The 21873-nt window shown below is 39.9% G+C and overlaps 1 protein-coding gene across 2 annotated transcripts in view; it reads left to right on the forward strand.

Annotated features, from left to right (window-relative positions):
* The window catches only part of slit3 (slit homolog 3 (Drosophila)), a 266848-nt gene that overhangs the window by 206309 nt on the left and 38666 nt on the right, over nt 1-21873 (forward strand). For both annotated transcript variants that reach the window (XM_074674087.1, XM_074674088.1), the window contains 8 exons: nt 311-382; nt 3609-3752; nt 4468-4631; nt 7888-8038; nt 11672-11746; nt 13203-13346; nt 14489-14632; nt 17357-17520. In XM_074674087.1, coding sequence (XP_074530188.1) covers nt 311-382; nt 3609-3752; nt 4468-4631; nt 7888-8038; nt 11672-11746; nt 13203-13346; nt 14489-14632; nt 17357-17520 — 1058 coding nt within the window. The remainder of the gene's footprint in view (nt 1-310; nt 383-3608; nt 3753-4467; nt 4632-7887; nt 8039-11671; nt 11747-13202; nt 13347-14488; nt 14633-17356; nt 17521-21873) is intronic.

Raw genomic sequence — 21873 nt, forward strand, 5'->3', positions numbered from 1 at the left:
CAATACAATACAATCTCATGCTATCTTTGTTATCTTGTCTTATATGGTATTGAACAGTCACATATAGTATGTCCTGGTATGTTTTAGTATTATTTCATTTTTTTCTATTCTTTCTTCTATTCTTTTAACTGAAACAAATCTCCCTAAAAACACACTTAAATGAGACCAAATGCCAAGAAAAGCCACAAGTTGCAGACATAGAACGTTTATCTGTGCTTTGCAGCCAGCTCCAGGTCATAAAAGTCTTTAAATGTAAGCCGCCCAAGTACCCACAGTAACCTAAATGATGTTGTTTTGTTTTCCTGTGCAGGGTGTTGTATGGCAACAAGATCACGGAGCTGCCCAAGGGATTGTTTGATGGACTGGTTTCCTTGCAGCTACTGTAAGTACTGTCTGTGTGATCTGTTGTTCTGTGTGTATCTGTGTCGATGTGTGGGGTACCCTCCGGGATAACAAAGAAAGAAACAAAAAAAATGTCACACTTCAACAAGAGGTGAGCCACTGTACCCAGGAAGCACAGATAATCCATGGATTTAGGAAAGTCTGGTTTAATAAACAGTTTCCTAGCAGTCACTTTAAGTAAATGGAGCAGACCAAGGGTGCACAAATGGACATGCAAAGCAAAGTACAAAGAAAACATTCATATTTACAAACTTACACATTATACCCAAAAGACCTTCATTGCAGAATATTAATCTCCTTGTCTGTGCCAAATACAAAACAATGTGTGCATTACTAAGATGTCCATTCTGTGCTACGGTAGAAACATGGTGAAAGGGGACCTGCTTTTTTAGATTCAGAATACTTACTCCGAGTTAAAAAAAAGACAGTTTTTTATATTTAGGTGTCATACTCTAACTTGAATAAAACATATGGATATTTAGTATCTACCAAATCTGCTCTGTTTAATGCTTTACAAAATGTATCTTTAAAGTCCCTTATTGGTCTTTGAAGACTTTTTAACTGCATGTGAATGTGACTGAAATTTATATTTGTGACTCTTTCTATTTTGAGTTATTTTTGGGGCTTTATACCTTTAATCAGACTGGTGGGGGCAGTGGATAAAGCAGGAAACAGGGCAAAAGTTGGGAATGAAATGCAGTACAGAGGCCTCACCCTAGACCACCTGCTTGAAGGTGAAGCTCATGGTGCGCTACCTAGACCACTGCGCTCCATTTTTGCCTTATCTTTTTCTACAAAAAAAAACAAAGCCACTGAGGACAAGACTGATTATTCAATTTTGGTATTTCTGATTCCTGAGACTGATGCTGTGGTGCAGGTATCTTGTGAAGTAATTAACATCACACTGCTGAGGCTAACTTTTGGCTCACTTACACAGCAAAGACTCTTGATGAGTCATACCTTTGACAGTCTGAAGAAAGCAAGAAGAGGTTTACTGTTTATAAAAACATGACTTCCTCTTACGCAAGACAAAACGAGCAAAGAGATATGAGGTGCGGCTTCATCCACAGGGGGGGCTGAATTAACACTGAGTGAATGTTCCTCAGAGGGGCTTTAATATGATGTATGATGGTATTCACATGCGGGAGAGCTAGACTTGATAATGATCACCTTAATACAGTGGCAGCTACGGCAGAATCCCCTCTGCATGCATTAACCCTCCATCTGTCGTGCACTGAGTATTCCTGCACTGAACTGTAATCTCCCACAGTTAGTTTAAAATTAAAGGTCTCTGAGAAGGAAAGCCATTCATTCTGAATGATTCCTTGTGGGCACAGGTTCAAACTGCAGCAGTGGCTCAGCATGCAGTAAAAACTCAGATTCCTGTAATGGCTACATCCGTACTGTATGTGGCATATGGCCCTGGCAAATGCCGCAGTCCACTGCAGAAACTGCTAATGTTCTGGGCCTTTCCGTCGTAAAGTCAAGCCAAGCAAAGAAAATGAGGATGAGTGAATCTAACCTGCAAATACCTTTTATGGGCCACAGTGGGTCATTGGGATGCATGGTGCATAGTCAGAAACAGAGTGAAAGAAGCACAGAGGGGGGGTTGGATGGATGGATAAATTAATAGATAGAGACAGAATGATGGAAAAAATACGTAGACATAAGGAGAATATATATATAAATGCAGATGAGATTCAAAAAGTTGGGCTTAGGAATCTACAGTGTAAAACACCATTAACATTTAGCATATCTTTATATCCCTTGGACCTTGACATGATGCTGCTGTCATGATGTGTTGAACACTAACTGCTTTATATTTGTTCAAACACAGATTTTTTTCCCTTTATATGATAAATCAAGACTGTTCTGTACATTTAAGATGGCTTCACTCAATGAGTACTGAACGACTTATTAATATTCATGTCTTGCCATATTGTTGGTCAGTCTCACAAAGCCAACGCCTGTGGGTGTTGTAGCACACTCAGTAGGTGCAGGAGGGGAATGTATCTTTTCCGATTTGGTCCCTGGCAGAATAAATCCTGTGTTCTCTGAAAAGTCAGTTGGTTTGACAAGAGTTTTTAAAACACTGCTATGCCCCCATACAGTGTTATATGTATAAATTATATATTAGATTGAAATGGTGAATCAGGCAGCATGTCAACCATCCACTGCAAAGACGTGTTTATTGCTTTGTATAGCTACCAGTCTGCTGTTTATATTGTCTGCGCTGCTCTGTTTTACTGGTGCAGTTTCAAGTAATTAGTTCCTCCTGTGAGCTGCCTAATGAGGCGTGGAGATGTCGCAGAGCCGCATGTGTGTGCGTGGATCTGCCTGTGAATTTGTGTGCGGTTTGCGAGTGGTTTTTGCCAGCATAGGTGCTCGTTAGGATGACTCGAGATTATTAAGCTGAGCTGCTGTACCAAGCAGAGAGTTAGTCACCTGTCAGATGAAGAAAGGACAGAGAAAGGGAGAACTAGTGTGAGACATAGAGAAACAAAAAGTGAAAGAAAAGACAGAGATGGAGATAGAAAAGAGCAAAAGGACGAGTTGGACGAGACATGAAGAAAGGGAGAAAAGGTAAAGAGCTGTCAGCTTTGCTCCATGTGCTAACAAAGCACATAGTTTGAGAGATGGACATATGGGGAGAAAAGGGTGGTGGTGCAAACCTTTCCTGTCATTTACTTAATCCCTCTATCACATTCCTCATTTCCCTTTCTCTCACCACCACCCTGACTGCCCTTTTTGCACTTAATTGTATATCTGTGTCAGTGCATGTCAAATTTTGCCCGTCTATTCACTGTCTCAACCCATTATTTCCTCCATCACATCTCCATTCTTCTGCCCCTTCTCTTCACCCATCCTGTTCCCTTCACCATCTGTCCCTTCCTGTCAAAACTGAGTTTTGCACTCTCACCAAACGGCTCAAAAAGGGAAATACATAAAACCACAATTTTTAGATTTATGTGTCAGGGCCAGACAGAAATATAATCATAGCTGTGAGGAGAGGGTTGGTGAGGCTCTTTGGAAGGACAGAGGAAGAAAAAGTGAGAAGTAGACGGCAGGAGAGGAGAATTGTGGTTTTGTAATAGAGATGCGTTTTTGGAAAGTACATCATCTCATCATTTGTGTATGAGTTTAGACTACTTTTATGCAATGCACAAAGATAAGATGCTGAATGGTCCTCTTCCCTCCTTCTTCAGGCTGCTCAATGCCAACAAGATAAACTGTCTGAGAGTCAACACCTTCCAGGATCTGCAGAATCTCAACCTGCTGTCTCTGTATGACAACAAACTGCAAACAATCAGCAAAGGCCTGTTTGCCCCTCTTCGCGCCATCAAGACTCTGTGAGTACAAGACTTCTAGGAGTTTCCAGTTACTAAACAGTAAATGCACCTTAACTGTCTGCTTATTATATAGCAGATTAGGCCCACTTAGAGGAGGAGCTTGAATCCTAACGTGAAGCCATACAGCTACAAAGTGGTCATAATTTCTCATGAAAAAAAGTTGTAATTGTATGCCAAAAAAGTTCCAAAGGTAAAAAGTTTTGACTGTACTTGAATAAAGCCATACATTTATGAGAATAAACCTGTGAAGTACCAAAATTTCACACACAAATATACAAGATTGTGAGTAAGAAGCCATTCATTTGGGCTTCGTGAAATAAATTATCTGTGGCTAATCTCATTTTACAGATTCTGCATAACACACTCGGGCTGGTTCACTGTGTTTTTGAAAAACACAGAGCAAAAGCCAGCAGAACAGAAGTGCTTTTACAATAAGTTAAAGTGATGATTTGTAATGCACTTCCATTTCTTTAGCTCACAAGTAAATGCAGCTTGTGATGACATTAAAGTCTGTAGCTTTAAACATAGAATACCATTTCTCCGAGAAGTGGTGTACCAGACATCTTTGTCAATGAATAGTTTTTTTTTTTTTTTTTTTCAAAAAAAAAAACTTTGCAAAGTGTCGTAAAGTAGGTCTACAATCCCAGCAACTGAGGCCACTGTTGATTTCTGTCTCCGGGACAAACCCATCTTCTGCTCTCTACCCTGCTTTCAGTCATCTGGCACAGAATCCCTTTATGTGTGACTGTCACCTGAAGTGGCTGGCAGACTACCTGTTTGACAACCCTATTGAGACCAGTGGAGCACGCTGCAGCCATCCCAGAAGACTGGCCAACAAACGCATCAGCCAGGTTAAAGGAAAGAAGTTCAGGTGCACAGGTAGGAAATGACTGCATACACACACGTGCGTAAACACACCAACAAACACACAAGTAAACCTGCTGCAGTCAAAAAGGTTTAGATGTATATATATTTACAGATCACCATGAACACATTTACACCAAAACACAAACTCACTGGTTTATGTGCACAATTATAAAGTGAAATTGTTTGTGAGCCTCTATCTCTCTCTGTGTGCCAGTATTGTATTACTGTTATTACCCTTGATACGAGCCTTGGGTCCCTCTAATTACAGCCCAGACCAATTCAGTACACTGAAACAGCACAATAAGGAGCTCAGCAGGGACCAGCCATAGACTGTGATCACCCACATGTGAGAGACTGTGAATGAGAGTGTCTCAGTGTGCTCTTAACATCCTCCGAGCCTTTCAGCAGTGGCTCCTCACTTTGTTTTCTCAGTCTTAAACATAATCATTTTTATGGTTCACTGGAAAACTCATTTTAAGAATCCCTTTACAGACTTTTATGAAGTAAAACTTGCTTTTACGTGGCAGCTTACTATGAGCACCACTTTGAAAAACTTAAATTTCACCAAGTGTGTTTGTCTTGTGTCAAGGCTTTGTGCTCATCTGTCAGGTCCAGATATAACATCATACAGACATTATAAATGAAAAATAAGGATTGGTCACTCCTTGGTTACTGAAAACAGCCACATTTTTCACCTTGATGATTTTTCCTCCAGCTTCTTGATATAATTTGTCGGGATGAGCTTATGTGAGAAAGGATCAGCGGTTGATGACATTAATATCATTTGGCTGGTTTTCTCTCTAATTTCATCCCTCAGGTTGAAAACTATACCTTACATCGATATCAGAGGTGTCTGGTCACTATTTATTCATATTTTTAGGTTTCAAATAAAGCAAGCATGCCGCAAGGATAAGTTGAGCATTTTGGGTACTCTCTTGTAAAACTCTATTACAAAATCCTTTATTAAGATTCCAGGATAGGTGTTCTTCAATAGACTGATCTACTCACAGCAGTGATAAGCGTCCATGAGCCTGGCTCTTCACTTAACTGTAAAAAAGTTTGTCAGACAAACCATGTGGTGATGAGATTTTCACCCATTCTGCTGTAAATGGTTTACTAATAGTATAAACCACTGAAGGCTCTAAATGACGGTGAGGAAATGTGTTTTGGGGTTTGTGTTGTTTGCCTGGAAGGTCTCAGTGGTAAGCTAGCCCTTGTTTTATGCTCCATCCTCACGCCATCAATCAGGATAACTAGATTAGAAAAGCTCCTCCAGCTGGTTATGGCCATCCTCTTTGCTTCAGCCCTTCCTCTCTGCAGCCCCATGCCTCTCCTTGCATCTCCTCTTCCTCCTCTCTGGACCTGTGTGGACACTTTGCACTATGGGTGGGCAGTTTTCTGGTCAACCCCTTATCCTGTATGGATCTGCAGCTGTCTGTTACCTCTCCTCTGCTGTCTGGACCCTGCCCCGCCCTTCCCTGACTGATTGGTGCAGCTCTCTGTTGCCCAACCTTCCTCCTGTGTGGACCTGCATTCTGATTGGTTCGTGCAGCTGTCTCTTGTGCTTGATCTAACCATGTGGCCCCGCCTACTGTGACATCACATGGTTCCGTCAAGCGCCAGGGACCGCCGAGCACACACCCACCTGCCTCTCCCAGCCAATCACACGCCTTGGAGCTGAAATTAAGGGCTTATTACTTTTTCTTTTTTGTGTGTGCCGATAGCTTCTGGTTCGTCAAACTGTAGTTGTAGTTGAAATAAGTAAATTAACGTTTCTGAGTAATAAACAAGTTTTATACTATAGTCACTAATTTGTAAAGATTTAACACAGTAAAATAACAGCTGAATTATATTTCAATGTCAGTGATCAACATAGTTATGGTGATCAGTGGAGGGTGAACAAATGCTGTTAACTTGTGTGTGGATGCCACACAAGTCCGTGCTTATGGGGCCACCCCAGTCAAAGAGGTCTGGATCCGCCCCTGCTGTTGAGTCTTTGTTTGATTAAGTGTTAGCCCACGAAGGAGCATAAAAGATACTGATAACAATGTTTTTGGTGAGGAAGCTAAAACAATGTTGTGGACTCCTACCTTCACTTTAAAACTCCCCTGCAGCATGGCAGTGCTTTAGTTGCTAGCATGGCTGTTTCCATGACCTTTGCAGACTGCCTCACAGTTTTCTGCTTTAAAGAAAAACTTTGTCTAAGACTGTTAAATGTGTGTCCTCTTTTGTTCATTCATACCTTGTACAAAACTTTTCTATTCGTTTTATCTTGTTTTTTTTCTTTTCTGACAATTTGTCAACCAGTGCATTACAAGGCAGCTCTGAGACATCATTTAAAAAGCAATGATCTCTAAACGATAACTATTTTCAATTGTACATTACCTCTTAATAGGAGGTCTTTGATTTTTAAAAAAGTAGTTAACATATGAGCCTTAAAGGATGAGTAAATATAATATAAAGAAGTTTGTTGGCAAAAACAGGAAGGCTTGATTTGATAGAAAACAGATAGATAAACAAGTTTCAGATAACCGTGAGAACAATGAACAGTGGATGTGACGCACGAATACGAGTGCTGCATGACTTAAACCAGGTCTTTCCCGCAGGGTCATAAATAATATCTGCTCGCATTACATCTAAATAACAGAAGTGGTCTCTGGCTCACCTTGTTAAACAAAAACATCCGGGGTTAAACCACATTCATCAAGAGAATGATTCTATAAACCACATGGATATCTGTTTGTTAATGTGATTTACGATGATAGCCGTGCAAAATCACCCCTCCCTGCATCTGTGATGTGCCTGCAGAGCAATACTGCAGCAATGTGCAGGCAGTTCATTTTGTACATGACTGTTTCACTGTTTACATCCTTGATGGATACAATTAGGACAAAAGTCAGATTATTTAGACAGATGTTCTCCTCTCGGCAGAAGTGTAACTTTATGACAAGTGGAAATGTTCTGTTTTACAGTTGGTTTGTACATATAGTATTTATTTTTTTTTCCTTTATGTTGGTTTATGTTGCATTAGGACAATCTTCATTTTTGTTCAGGTGTAAATGGAGATATGTTAAAAATTTTGAACCCAGAGTTTAGCACTAAGACTTTTATGTCCCCCTTTGTTTTTCTCTCTGTCTTTTTCTCCTACATCCCTTTTCCTTCTCTGTCCTGCCCCTGTTATTTATTTCCTTTTGTCCCCCTCCTCCCTGTTTTTGCTTGTCTATGTTTCCCTCTCTTTCTTCCTCTGCTTTCTCTCTTTCCTCTGCAGGTCAGGAGGACTACCGTAGCCGTCTAAGCGGAGAGTGTTTCCAGGACCTGGTGTGTCCTGAGAAATGTCGCTGTGAAGGCACCGTGGTGGACTGCTCCAACCTCAAACTGACCCGTATACCTCCACACATCCCTGAATACACCACAGACCTGTAAGTCAGCCCTTAACATGCGCATGCACCCTTATTTAATGCAACACATGATGAAATATCAAAATTATAATGCCATGTGTTTGAATGCTTTGACCTGCAACTTAATACCACTATATATTCTGTAACAGGCCACAGTCTTTTCAAGAACTTTTTCACTTTCTCAGGCTCATGCATGCACAAAAACAGACACCCATACATATGGTAATACACAGGAACAAGCATGTAGGCGTACAGTTATGCATTGCACATTCACAGTTCTGCTTTTTCCCTTTGCATCTGAGAGCAGAATCACGAATGTCACTTTTCATTTCTAGCTCGTAGACTAAATCCCCCTCTACAGTCTTTCCATCTCTCTCAAAATCCCAAAGGAGGCATCATGATGTCTGGTGAAGGGTCTCGCACAAGAATACTGAACAGTCCCATGGATCGTTCATTTTACTGCGGGGAAAAAGGGAAAGGGAGTAACAGAAAAACAAAAAGAATACTACAATCTGATTGCGAAAAGGTTAAATGGTCTAAATTTGATCAAAGTCGGCAGACACTAAAAAAGACTAAGAAAAAAAGCTAAAGAGGAATTATTTTTCAAAAAAAATTGTGGAAATTTCATCCCAAATACAGGTTAGCATCAGATATAAGAAGGTTGCCATGGTTGTGCTTAAAATTGGGCTTTAAAGTCAAGTGTGCAACACAACACAATCCTAAAAACTGGCTTTCTAACTTACAAGTGTGTCACGTTAGAAGTCTGTTGTGGCTAAAATCATCCAGCCCCATTTTACTTTCAGCACCTGGCACTTCATCAAATATTCAGTAAGCTAATATTTTCAGTCAGGAAATAGAAATGTAGCCTGAGGCAAAGTTTTAGCTAATAAAGCTGAATCACTTGCAGCTTTAAAATGTAGGTAAAGGATGGTCAAGGCTATCAGTGCGAGGCTAGCAGAGAATAGCTGTAGATTAAAACTCAAATGCAGCATTAAAGCAGACGCAGGATGGTTGCAGCTGTATTACTTATAGAAATTAGTGGTTTAATGGTGAATTTAACTGTGGCCGACACTTAAGATGACTAATAATGTAAGTATCCCACAGACCATTAGCCTCCAAGTCCTCTGTCCCTCTTTGTTTCCTGTGCTCTCTGTGAACCCTGATTCCCCCCACTCCTCCCTCCTTCACTGCCTATCTGTTCCCAGGGTGCTCCATGTCAAATATATAAACTTTGTCCTTTATGGATGGTTAGAGGGCAGATCAAAGTTTCTGCTATTTTGACACTCTCCGTCACACACACGCACACTCAACGTACTAGTGTGTTTTTTTTAAGCCACACACACATGAACACACGTGCACTGAGCTGCCAGTCGTGCCCTGTGCAACCTGCTTTATCAAGGGAAATCAGGGGAGTTTGTGCCTGGGCTGAAAGCTTGTACATTTTTTTTTCCTCCATTTCTCTTTTCTGTCTATCTTAGTCTCCATCCAAATCTCCACCCTAAAAACTGTCCACTGAATCCTCACAGACTTATGTCATATCAGGCATTAAATGTGTCGGTCTGTGAGGGATTGATGGTTTTAAAATGAGAGATAGGACTCCTTATGATGACATCACACATTGCCTGATAAGAAGTAGGGATGCACCAATGCCGATCCTGGTATCGTTTATGGGTGTATCGGTGCCCCTCAAGGCTGGATTGGTATTACCAGGAAGGGGCCAATCCATGGTGCCAATCCAGGCAAACAGCTCTAAGCATTTTTTAGCGGTTTTACCCTTGTTTGTTTTTTGCTGCATCATCAATCTACAGGGTTTAAAAGTTAACAAAATAGAACTTGTGTACATTTTGAAGGATTTCTGGTAAAAATTTGAATATTTCATAGTTTAAGTAAATATTAACTTCAGTAATTCCATAGACTCATTTTTTGTCTTTTACTCAAAACATTAACAGTCTTACGCCTCTGTAGAGCAAGCAGGTTATCATATAACACTGGTATTGGATCAGTATTGGTATTGGTTGATACCCAAAGCCCAACCAGAAAAGTTGGATCGATGCATCCCTAATAAGAAGGTGTGTAAAAAGGCCAAGGTTTTTTACATTCATTATTTTTCCTATTTACACTTTGTTGAATGTGACTTTGACATATTAAAGACAAAAAAGGATTTGGTAACATTTATTAGAGACTTGTGTCCAAATGCCAAATACTGCAATTCCTCAAGTTTCTATTTGAGGAATTGCAAAAGCCAAGGATCCTCACAAGAGTCTATGTTCCTGCAGGAGAATCACAAATGCATGCAACCTGACAATTAAAGCAGTTTTAGTTTCATACAAGTGTTTTTTTTTTTTATTAATTTATTTATTTATTTGTTTTTTTGTAAAACCTACACAGGGGTGAGGAAGTGTGGCTGGTTTGACTGACAGAGGCCTCATTGTAATCAGAAACTTAGAGTCATTCTGCCGCCTCTTTGCCGTTTCTGTTTAGCTGGATTAGTTGAAGTAACATTTCCAATATCTCTAAGCCTCCTTTTGCCTCTCAGAAACCAATGAGTGACATCATTGAGACTACAGTTCTGTTAATACCGTCTGTGATCACAACGTTTTTAATGGCTTCCAGTTAAGACTTAAAGAAAAGTCCGCAGATATTCAGACTTATGGAAAGTGTTCAATTTGGCGTTGTAAAGTTCACATCATAAACCTCATGCACTTAATGATTTGACTGTGGGACAGCCTGGAGCACTCACACACTTACCAGGAATGAGCTTTAAAGTCTGCAAGTCTGTGGGTTTGAGAGTGGAATTAGGCCTTTCTGTTTAAGTGACTCATCCCACTAGCCATGAAACTCCTTGACACTGGTCTTGACAGCGCCCAATAGCCATGAAAAAAAAATCACGCTTAAGAGAATTTTTTTGCACTTAATAAAATTCTATGTGCAGTCGGAGTTGATAATGAGGGCTCTAGATCACAGGGTAAAGAGATTAGAAATGATTCAAACGTAATCGCTGCACTCAAAATGTGAAATTCAACCAAGCAGTGACTGACTTCGGACTCTGTAATAAGTTATTCCAATCTGGCTTTACCCAGGTTGATCCATCTTTTAACTCCCTCTGTATCTCATTAGAAAGTGTCCCCTCCAGCTGAACTTTTACTTCTTTCCTCAATTTTTCTCACTCTACCTCTTTTACATGCACACACACACTAACACACACCAACACATAAGCAGCCTTTTAGCAGCTCTTTTTTAGTACAAATTACCTCAATAAAGCAGATGTCTAGCTTAATATCTCTCAAACTGTTTTCTCTTGGCTTAAGGCATTGTGGGTATTGATGACCGCATAGAAAGGATTCATGGCCCTCTCTTTTTTGTGTCTCTCTTTTACTCTTCCTTTATCCCTCCTTTTCGTCTTTTTCCTTCACTTTTGTGTCTTTTCACCAGTGTGTCAGGTTATTTTTCCCCTCCTCTGCTTTGGGCGGCATCATACTTCAGCAGTCACTAAAGGCCTCTTAACCTTCATGCGGTTGTGCAGCCTTTCTCTCCCCCATCTCATTTTAGTCTTGAGTGTGTACATCTTCATTTTGTGTGTGTTTGTGTGTGTGTGTTGACTTTGGTGAAAAAGAATAAATGCCTAACCCTTTCTCTCCATTTCTCTCTCTGCAGGAGGCTAAACGACAATGAGATTGCTCTCCTGGAGGTTACAGGGACATTTAAGAAGCTGCCAAACTTAAAAAAGATGTACGTATACTTTTTTCACTTTCAGATTTCATTTATTTCATATTCAGTCATGTTTTTTGTGAACTATTCAACTTTATGCATTCATCTTGGTTTTGTCACCTGAGGAAAATAGGATACTTCATGAAAGAAAAGTTGACATCACAAGAGTTTTAACCTCAGACAAAGTATGAGAAAAAATGTAGCCTCATTTGAATATGGACTAGAGCATTACAAAAAAGGGGACTAAAATAAGACCAGTGTGAAATAGTGTGGATAATGACAATGACAGGGTTGGACAAAAGAACAAGCCATCATGAAACAGAAGAGTAGGAGAAAAGATTGGAGGAAGGTGAAAAGAAACATGCAAAGAAAGCAAAGCCAGTTTCAACAACAGCAGAGGTGAGAATGAGTGACACATGATGGAGGGAAGGAGGCAGAGGAGTGTCTCAGAAACAAGCAAGAGGTTGGGATGGGAGGAGATGGAGAGCAAAGAAGTGTGGACGAGAGGTATGGAGGAAGCGAATATTAAATGGAAATAGAAGATGGGCCTTCAGTTCAGATTTACAGTCATTCCTTATCTGCTTTATGTGTGTGCGTGTGTGTATGTGAGTGTGTGTGTGTCAGAATGAGATAGAGAAAGACATAGCAGAGAGCTGCAGTTGATTTATTGGAGGGGAAATTGCTAACCATCTAGCAGTGTCACTGACGGTATAGATTGGCCACATTCACACTCATTTCCATTTTCCTTCTCTCAATTCCTTTTCTGTCTTCATCTCCTCCTTTCCTTTCCTTGCCTCTGCTTCCCTCCTTGATTTCTTTTACCCCTACATCTTCTTGCCACTCTGTCCACTTGTCCAGTCTCTTGCACTATTTTCTTCTCTTCCACTTTCCTCACCTCCTCCCCTCTTCTTCAACTACTTGGTCTTTCCTCTCCTCTCCTCTTCCATAAAGCTGATAAGAGAAAACACAAAACTAGCTGTGAATGAAAGCTACAGTCGTTGTGATAGCTATCATCTCAAGTTATTGTCTCTGTGGCCAAACGCTCTCTTTTCATTTTCATTTTTCTCATTGTGTGCGAAAGGAAGAGAGATGGCAATCGTTTTCGGCTGTCTGTGACCACTTGTCTCATTTACTTTTGTGTGTGTGTCTTTGTCTGTGTGTGTGTATGAGGGTTGTGAGTTATGGTGATGATGGTGGTAAGCTGTTATAAGAATATCTATAGTAATATCGACAAGACGAGGACATTCAGATGAAAGAAAGAGGACTTAACATTTATTGGTTGAAGTGACATGATTGATTACTGCAATTAAATTGGAAATATTGCATCCGTGTAATATTTTATCAACGGCTACATTTGTGGCCATGTTGTTTTACTCTGTGTCTATCAGTGGACCTACCACATGGACCTAAATTAAAGCACAAACAGAGATCCTTTAGTGAGAAATATATATATATATTTTTTTAATCTTTCCTGAAGCAACCTGAGCAACAACAAGCTGAGAGACATCCGTGATGGTGCGTTCGAAGGAGCAGGTGGAGTTTTGGAGCTGCTGCTAACGGGAAACAAGCTAACAGGACTGCAGGGACGCATGTTCAAGGGGCTGACTGGCCTAAAAACTCTGTAAGTCTGAAGTTGTGTGGGTGTGTGAGAAAGAGATAGTGTGTTGTGTTTCTTTCAAGTTCATATCTGTAGTGGTCTGCTTGTTATCAAAGTTTATATTATGCTATTATGCAGGCTACGTAACCCCTGGAGTCAGAATGCTAATGCTAATGAAAAACATGTAAACAAGTGCTATAAAAAGAGTAGAGGAAGTACTTCTGTTGAGGGGGTGGACTGGAATTTTAAGAAAGAGTTATGAAATTAACCAGAAGCTAAATAAAGTGGAAGAAAAACATATAGTCAGTGAGTTGTGTATCAGGTCAGTGTTCATTTTTGAAGTTGGCACACAACAGTTTTCCTTCTAACATTTTTTGAGAATACTTGTCTTTATTGCTGTCCAGGGGGTACATTCTCACTTTGAAAACGCTGACAATGAGGCTAAAACTAGCCTGAGCCTTTTTTGGACATGATTTAAATGTTTTTTCCCAAAACTGAAGAATAAGAGGATTGTTTACTCGACACCCTTAAATCAGAGCTAACGACAGACAGTTGTAATTTCTCTAATCTAGGCGCCCACCCTAGTGCCAGATTTGGGCTCACAGGATAGAGTATGAAACCATGAGCTAATGCTGTCTGTGTATTCTCAGTAATGACTGGCTGATGCTATCATGTATATACATGCAGGCTAATGACTCTCTAATGGCATCATGGCTGTCTCTGTATTATGTTAAAAGGCTTCCAGCTCCAGTAATAGCCATGCTAACTAGGTTAGCCTGTCCCAGAGATAGCTAATGCTAAAAAACTCAGTTAGCCTGGTCCCACATGACTGCATGTCAAAGGCTAATGTCAAATTACAGTCATTGTTGGCCTTTGGGGAATGGCTTGGATTTTCTCCTGCTTCCTGTTTCTTATTTTTTTCAAGTTGTTTGAGGTCACGTTTTTTTTTTCTCTTTGTGTATTTTCATTCACCCAAACTGTGTGAATTTGACGTTTTACACTCACTGTCTTATTAGCCATTTTTTCCTCTGGGTGAGCAGCAAGCGTTTGTTGCAAGAAGGAAAAAGCTACTTGATTTTTAGTTTGATATTAAAGATTTTAACTGATTGATTTAATATTTTTTTAAATGAATAAAAAAATATTGATTTCAAGATGTGTGTTTGCAGTATGCTGCGGAGCAACCAGATAACCTGCATCGACAACAGCACGTTTACAGGTCTAAGCTCAGTCCGTCTGTTGTCTCTGTACGACAACCGCATCTCCAGCATCGCCCCAGGAGCTTTCTCCACCCTGCACTCCCTTTCCACCATGTGAGTCTCATCTGGCAGCTTTTGTTCCTATTTTTAAATGTTTTTCTCATGTCCTGTCTCTTTCACTTCCATCCCATCATTTCCCCAATTTCTTCTTATCTTTGTCGTCCTCTTTTCCTTTCTTTCTTTTCCTTTTTACACTTTTGTTTTTCAGAGACCCACCCTGCTGTGGGTGTTTTCTACCGTGTAACACACACACACACACACACACACACACACACACACACACACACACACACACACACACACACACATTTGCACACATGTTGCTTTCTGGACACTGTTCTCCTCACAGATGCTCTCCATCATTATCGACTGGATTGGTCTGGATCCCAGGACATTTGTTATCAAAGCTAAATATATCACAGCATCTGCACACACACACACTCTCTCTCTCACACACACACACGCTTGGACACACGGAAGAGCATCTGCCAGCTTGTGTTCTTTTTCCTAAGATGCACAAGCCTGCTGCAAGCAAGACATTAATTTTCAGATGAAATATAATTTTGTCCATTTCTGGGGACATACTTTCATTAAGATTTAAGTACAGAAACATTAGCTTTCAAACAGAGTTATAGGTGCAGCCTGCAACATTTCTTACAATCTGAATGTTATTGGATGTGGCAGAAAGAGGCAGAAAGAGAAGACCAAAAAAGTCTGTGTGTGTGTGTTTTATGATCTTCTGACCACCCAGATGTGAAGGTTGTAAATAATTTATCCCCTCTCTTTAATAAAACATTAAAGGTAGGCTTTTATATTTTACCTTAACATAGACATGCAGTACCAGAAAAGACTCCTCATATCTTCTCTATTTTCTCCTTCATGTCCTCCCGTCTTCCTTCCCATGCCCTAAGTTTTGTTCTTGCCCTCTATCCTGCAATGTTCCTGTCATTTTTGATTCAAGTTTCCTGTAGGAGTCTTGTAAGGGGAAAGAAAGGAGACAAAAGAGGCCTAATGGGGACAGTGTAGATGGATGGATGTATTGTTGCATAAAATCAGCATACTTACTCAGTGGGGCTGTTCAAATTTATCACTACAGAATTGAGACATTATATTGTTTTCTTGAGCTCTGTCATTCTTTAGTTTTTCAATAGGTATTTAATTTGTATGCATCATGTATCCTCTGTTTGGCACAGAACAAAGACAGATCTAGGTTCATTATTAACACTTCCCTGATTAATTCCCTTCCTTTCGTCTGTGTTTCCTCTCCTCTCCTTCAATCTCAATCCCACTATTTCTAATATTCATCTCCATTTTTAGTGCATTGTTTCCCAATAGAGTCTGTCCATTTAATTAAAAGATTAACACATTGAAAAGGAAGGAAGGGATTTAGTTGAGGCCACACTGTGAGGTCAATTCATTACAAGGAAATGAGGATATAACTCGTCCCTATCTATCGTAGCACGCCATTAATATTGTAACACAAACAACAACCTTAAGGCTTATTTGTTCAGGAGACGAAGTGAATTGTAGGCTCACTATCACCATTAAAGAGATACATGTGACTTTTTAATGTTGTAAAACTCACACAGGGGAAGTTCTTTTCCTCGGGAAACCTTTTTATTGCAAACCTGTGTCGTAGATGTTTCAAGACTTATAACAAAACTGTTGCTGTTAAAGGAACTTGATGGCTACCTGGATTGTGTTGATCAATAATACTTTTGAGTGCATGACATACTGGATTGATGTAGAGTGCTGGAGGCTCTGGAAGGTGCACTTTGGGTCATTGTCCCCATGTGACCACAACCAGTACTAAACAACTCATTTTAAAAGAGCAGTTTGTAAAAAGTATGAGTGGCTGTTTTAATAGAAAATAAAGAGAAAAGTTGTCAACGGCTATAATTCCGATCCATTCTGTTATGACCTTTTGTGTGAAATACCAGCTGTCTTAAGGAAAAACTTAGCTTTTTTATGTTTCCCACAAAATATGTTCAATCTTTGCTGATAAATTTGGAGGTAACTTGGCAGCAAAATGTAAAGTCAACCCAAAATATTTACTTTACTGCTCATTTGTTATAGAACACTGGAGATCTTCATCAGTTTGATGGAGTAAGATGTTTGTTTATTTTTTGTAGAATTTGTTTTTAAGTTAAACCAGGCAAGAATTTCCTGGAAATATTATTACCTCCTTATAATAAAAATAAAATGGAGTGATAGAGAAGTGTGCCATAACAGCCTCTTTCCTCTGTCCTGGATGTGCCAGCAGATTTAAGATGCCTCAAGCAGCTTTCACTTTAGTAAAACCGCCTGTCGAGTTTGTGCTCCTGATGCCTCCCTTCACGCTGCTCAGTTTAAATATAGTTCAGCGTAAATATTACATGAGCTCTGTTCCAAAGGCAACAAATGCAATGAGAGGCGATCAGAAGTGAATGAATTGCACAGATAACCTTTTCTTTTTCTTTCAGGATTCCTCTCTCAGTCACCTTTTCTTTGTCATTGTCCTGCACGCTTTTTCTTTACAAAATAAATATAAATCCCTGATAACCTTTTCTCTTTGACTGTCTTTTGTTTCCTCCCCCTCTCTGCCTCTCTTTGTATTTCATCTTGATTTATTCAAATGTATGAATGAACAAAAACAATTATAGCTGTGCAAAGCAAAAGCAGCAAAAGCATACAGTTGAAAAATAAACTTTTAATTATTTATTTGTGCTTGATTTATTTTGATTTGTACCAGCTCTGAGAACTCTCTCTGTCTTTTCTCCCTCGTTTTTATCTCCACAGTAACCTCCTTTCCAACCCGTATGTGTGTGACTGTCATTTGGCCTGGCTGGGTCAGTGGTTAAAGAAAACCAGGGTGGTCAGTGGAAACCCTCGCTGTCAAAAGCCAGCCTTTCTAAAGGAGATCCCCATCCAGGATGTGGCCACCCCTGACTTCACGTGTGATGGTGAGCAGCTTTATCTATTACGTTATGAAATATTTGCTTTTGTTTTTCTGATAGATATTCACAGAAAGGTAACAGCACTCACACATGACTGAGATAGGTAAACAGAAGAAGAAAAGACTACCTCTGTCTTTGCTCAGATATAGTTAAAGAAAACATGGACTCTGGAAGTTGCCTCTTCTCTGTGGTTGAGTTTCTCTCCTATCATTTTGTTTTAAGCGCCTTTTTTTACGGTTTTCTTTATGATCTCCATGACTAGCATGAGTGAGTCATGTTCCACAGGACGTGCAGCGAGCTCTTACATAAACATTCAAGTGTTCAGAAACAAAGAAGGTCACAGCATGAAACCTGAAACAAATGACATGTGTCACTCAGCTGCCATGTGTCCTCTGGAGATAAGAAGAGCACAAGTTGAGGAAGAAATAGGCAGAAGAAAATGAGTTTGAACATGTTTATTCAATAAATGCTCTATATACATTAGTTACCTCCAGAACAGACCTTAAGGAGAGTATCTGTGCTGTGTATGTGAGGTTATATGCTTTTAACGAACATAAGACTTTTGCAACACGCAAAAGTTGATCAGGGGAGCAAATGAGACACACATGAAACAGAGAATGGTCCGGAAATTTCCACTGCAATGAAGTATCCGTTGGTGAGAAAAGGTCAACATTGGATCATTTGAGTACCATTGCATGAGGGATTTACCCAGAGAATCTCAAATTAGTGCACTGATTTCTCCAAACCACAACCATAACTCATACATCTCCTGAATAGAGAAGCTAATTAAATTGTTATGAGATTTTTTTTTTTTTTTTATACAAATTACTATGAAATCTTCAGCGTTGGAAACAGTATTTCTATTTGTTTGCACTGGACAAGACTAAGGTAGACGTCTTCCCAGCCCTGATTTCTGTCTATTTGTGTCAAACTTCACTAATCCTGTCAGATTTTCCTTAGAAGGACCTCATATCACCCCAGCAAACAGGACACAAACACACACAAACACATCCCCGGCAGGGTAGTGTGAGGACAGAATAATCAGTAACCACTGGCAAACAGCCGCCGTAGATGACATCAGCTTGTGGTTACTGATGTGACTCGATGTCTGCCTGTTGTAGCCGTCAGCTTGGCCACCAAGTTTGACGTTACGGACAAAGCCTGGTCTTGCCCTCCTGTCTACTTTAAGCTGTCTGTATTTTTCCCCCCATTTCCTTTCTTTAAAGCTTTACACCGTAAACCCATTTTGATTTCCTTTTTTCTCTCTTATTCCACCTTGTTCTACCTCTTTCTCTGCCACTGTCCTGTTTCTTTGACTTCATTACACATTTCTAATTTCCTGTAGCCGTGCTGCAACCATTTACTGAAAATGACTTTGGCAAGTCGTGCTTTGAGTTGGCTGGAGTAAAGAAACTCTGAGATGGTATCAGATCCATATATTCATTTTTGCATTTTATGCACACACATATACACACATGCTCTCACTTGAACAAATCTATTTTTGAACTCAGCCAGCTGTACCAACATAAATGTAGATAGCTGATTTTACGCTCACCCTTGTATTTCTGTTCCTATGAGGACTGTAAACTCATCACTTTGAATGTCTGATCTGAGAGGTAGGGTCTGCAGGAATTTTTGTTACTTGTTAGTTAACGTAACAGTCAAACTGGGCTCCGCCTCTGACAGCAACTACATGAACACATTCACTAGAGAGCTGTGTCCGACTTAGCATGTTAGCACAAGGTAATTGCAGATATTTGAGAGATGGTTAGCAGAAAGCCAACTCGCATCACTCTTTGCCCCCTGCTGCTCCCTAGTTGCCCAAAAGAGAGCGAAAGTCAAGCCAAGCTTCACCCTCTTTAGTGAAAAGAGTTTTCTGATTGGCATTTCGTTTTACTTTAATTGTGTTTTTCTTGCTCTGGGCTACGTGCACTATCATTAACCAGTAGATTAACCAGTTTCAAATATATCCGACTTCTCTCAGCATATTAATATAATCACAGCAAGTCTGTTATTAAGAAGTAGTAGCTATGTATCAACCTATTGACCAGTTAAGTATTTAACAATAAAACAGTGATATCACACACAGAGAGCGAAACAGTAGCATTATTTTGTAATAACTGGAACAACATTAAAAACTTTGACTTTGGAAACTTTGGGCGCAGAATCTGTCATTAAGATTTAACCATGTGAACTTAAAATTCAAGGAGTTAAATGTCACATTATTTTCTGATGTCTTCATCGTCACTGACATCAGGTCAGTGGGTCTTTGAAGAACTGTCCTTGCAGGTTTGGTGGTAAACCCACAACATAGACATAAAGATTACAACCTCAAAGTACTGCAAATTTTGAATATATGCCAGAGCAATTTATAGGTTGCAGTGTTTGTTCCAGTTCAAGACTCGAACTATTCCTACTTGTTCTGTAAATCCAGAGCATCCATTTTCTATGCAGCTGTGAAGCTCTTTCTTGTATCATTTAGGAGTTTGCAGTATTAGCTGCTGATGGCCTACAATGGAAGTTGGTCTTCCAGGACTTTCAGGAGGAAAAGTCATCAAAATTGGTTCCACCACTTGTGTCACTTTTATGCAAACCATTTGCTGCTTTCAGGAGCGCCATCATATGATTGAAATATAAAGCATCGCTCTGCATTCAGACTGGCTTAGGCAAAAAAGATGGCAACTTTTCAACTGGAGTTATTAAGAGTGTGTTTTATACACTGAATTTTACAGTAATTTCCTAAAGAGTAGAAGCAATGAAACACACAGACACAAATTATAATCAAAGTCCCAATGTCCGGACTATTTTTAGTGGGGTGAAATGACTGTTGAGTTGTCCAGAGGCAGCCGGGGGAAAGGTAAAGTTAATTGAATTTGTGAGAAGATATTTAGCACGCATTTAGATGTTAGTTCAATCAGCCTGCTGACTGTAGAGTGAGTCAGCCCACGGCTACACGGCTTCCCTGTGGACTCACGAGCTACACACAGCAAGATGAGACGCAAACATATACACTTGCACACACCGCTGTCAATGTGGGCACGTAGGAGAGAAGCTCATTTAGCTGACATTTAAACATTAGCATAATTATAAAACTGTCAAGTGATTTAGAAAGTGGCCATAGGACAGAAGGAGAGAGCTATTCAACAAACTAAATGTGTAACAAAGTCTGCATGGGCATGTTCGGCAGTGTAGCACAAGGTGGCCTGTTGGACAGCAAAATCGAAGCAAAGAGACACACATTCCTGATCTTCTCCTGACTCAAACACTGACAGAAGTAAAATTACACTTCTGTTGTGACTGGCTTTGTGTCCGGTGAAATTATCTCTCATTATGGGTGAAGCCCTGCTTTTACGTTTGGGACCACAGTGCAGCTATTTACATGCTGCAGCACCAGATTAAAGCGCTTTGTGTGTGTGTGTGTGTGTGTGTGTGTGTGTGTGTGTGTGTGTGTGTGTGTGTGTGTGTGTGTGTGTGTGTGTGTGTGTGTGTGTGTGTGTGTGTTTGTGTGTGTGTGTTTGCCTCTAAATCAAGGAAATAGAAAAGGTTTTTAAGCCAACAACAACACCCCAGCCTCTGATTCTTCTTATCTCTGAGTGTTTGATGATTACGATCTCTCAGTTGTTTTTCCTCTGACGATGTGTGTGAAACGTAGTCGCACGAACTGAAGATTATGAGATTGAATCTATTGAAATTAAAAAACAGTTGTTGACAAGAACATTTAGAGTGTTAGTGAAAAGATTAAGGCCACTAAACCCAAAGTAAACAAGCTTAAAGTTCATTTTTCTCTGATTAGAGGTCTAGTCGTCGGGAGCCAAATCAATGATAATGATAAGACTTAATACTCAAAATTATAATATTTAAAAAAAGAAATTCAAATAACTCAACTACACATACAAATCACTTTTTGTCTCTTAAAAAGTCAACGTTAACTTTATTTATCCCCCCTGACCAACACCAAAAGCTGCATCATAGCTGTCTTCATTCTACTTTGGACACTGATCAAGTTTCTGTTTTTTGAGAAACACAAAAAAAAAGAGTTAAGCTACAAGCCACTGCAGATGTTGCTATGTCTGTATTTTTGTTCCTGTACAACTACACAACTCCTTAAAGTTTGTGCAGGCCATCCTGCTGTCAACATCTGCTGAGTTTTTGCTCTAAAATCACGTGAGAGGTTTTAACATCCCTGTGACCTGCGGCAGGGCCGGAGCCAGCTGCTGAAACTCACCACTGCAGCTGACTTTAGCAGCCCCTGGTCATTTGATATGGGCTGTAAAGTACTCTTTAAAAGTGCTGACTGCAGAGTTCAGAGAAATTGACCAAGAGATACACATTCAGTTCAGTTTTATCTTGATTCATCCC

The sequence above is a fragment of the Halichoeres trimaculatus genome, unplaced genomic scaffold (assembly GCF_033239565.1).
Source record: "Halichoeres trimaculatus isolate MK-OKI-2021-1 unplaced genomic scaffold, fHalTri1.1 fHalTri1_scaffold_7, whole genome shotgun sequence".
Taxonomy (NCBI): Eukaryota; Metazoa; Chordata; class Actinopteri; order Labriformes; family Labridae; genus Halichoeres; species Halichoeres trimaculatus.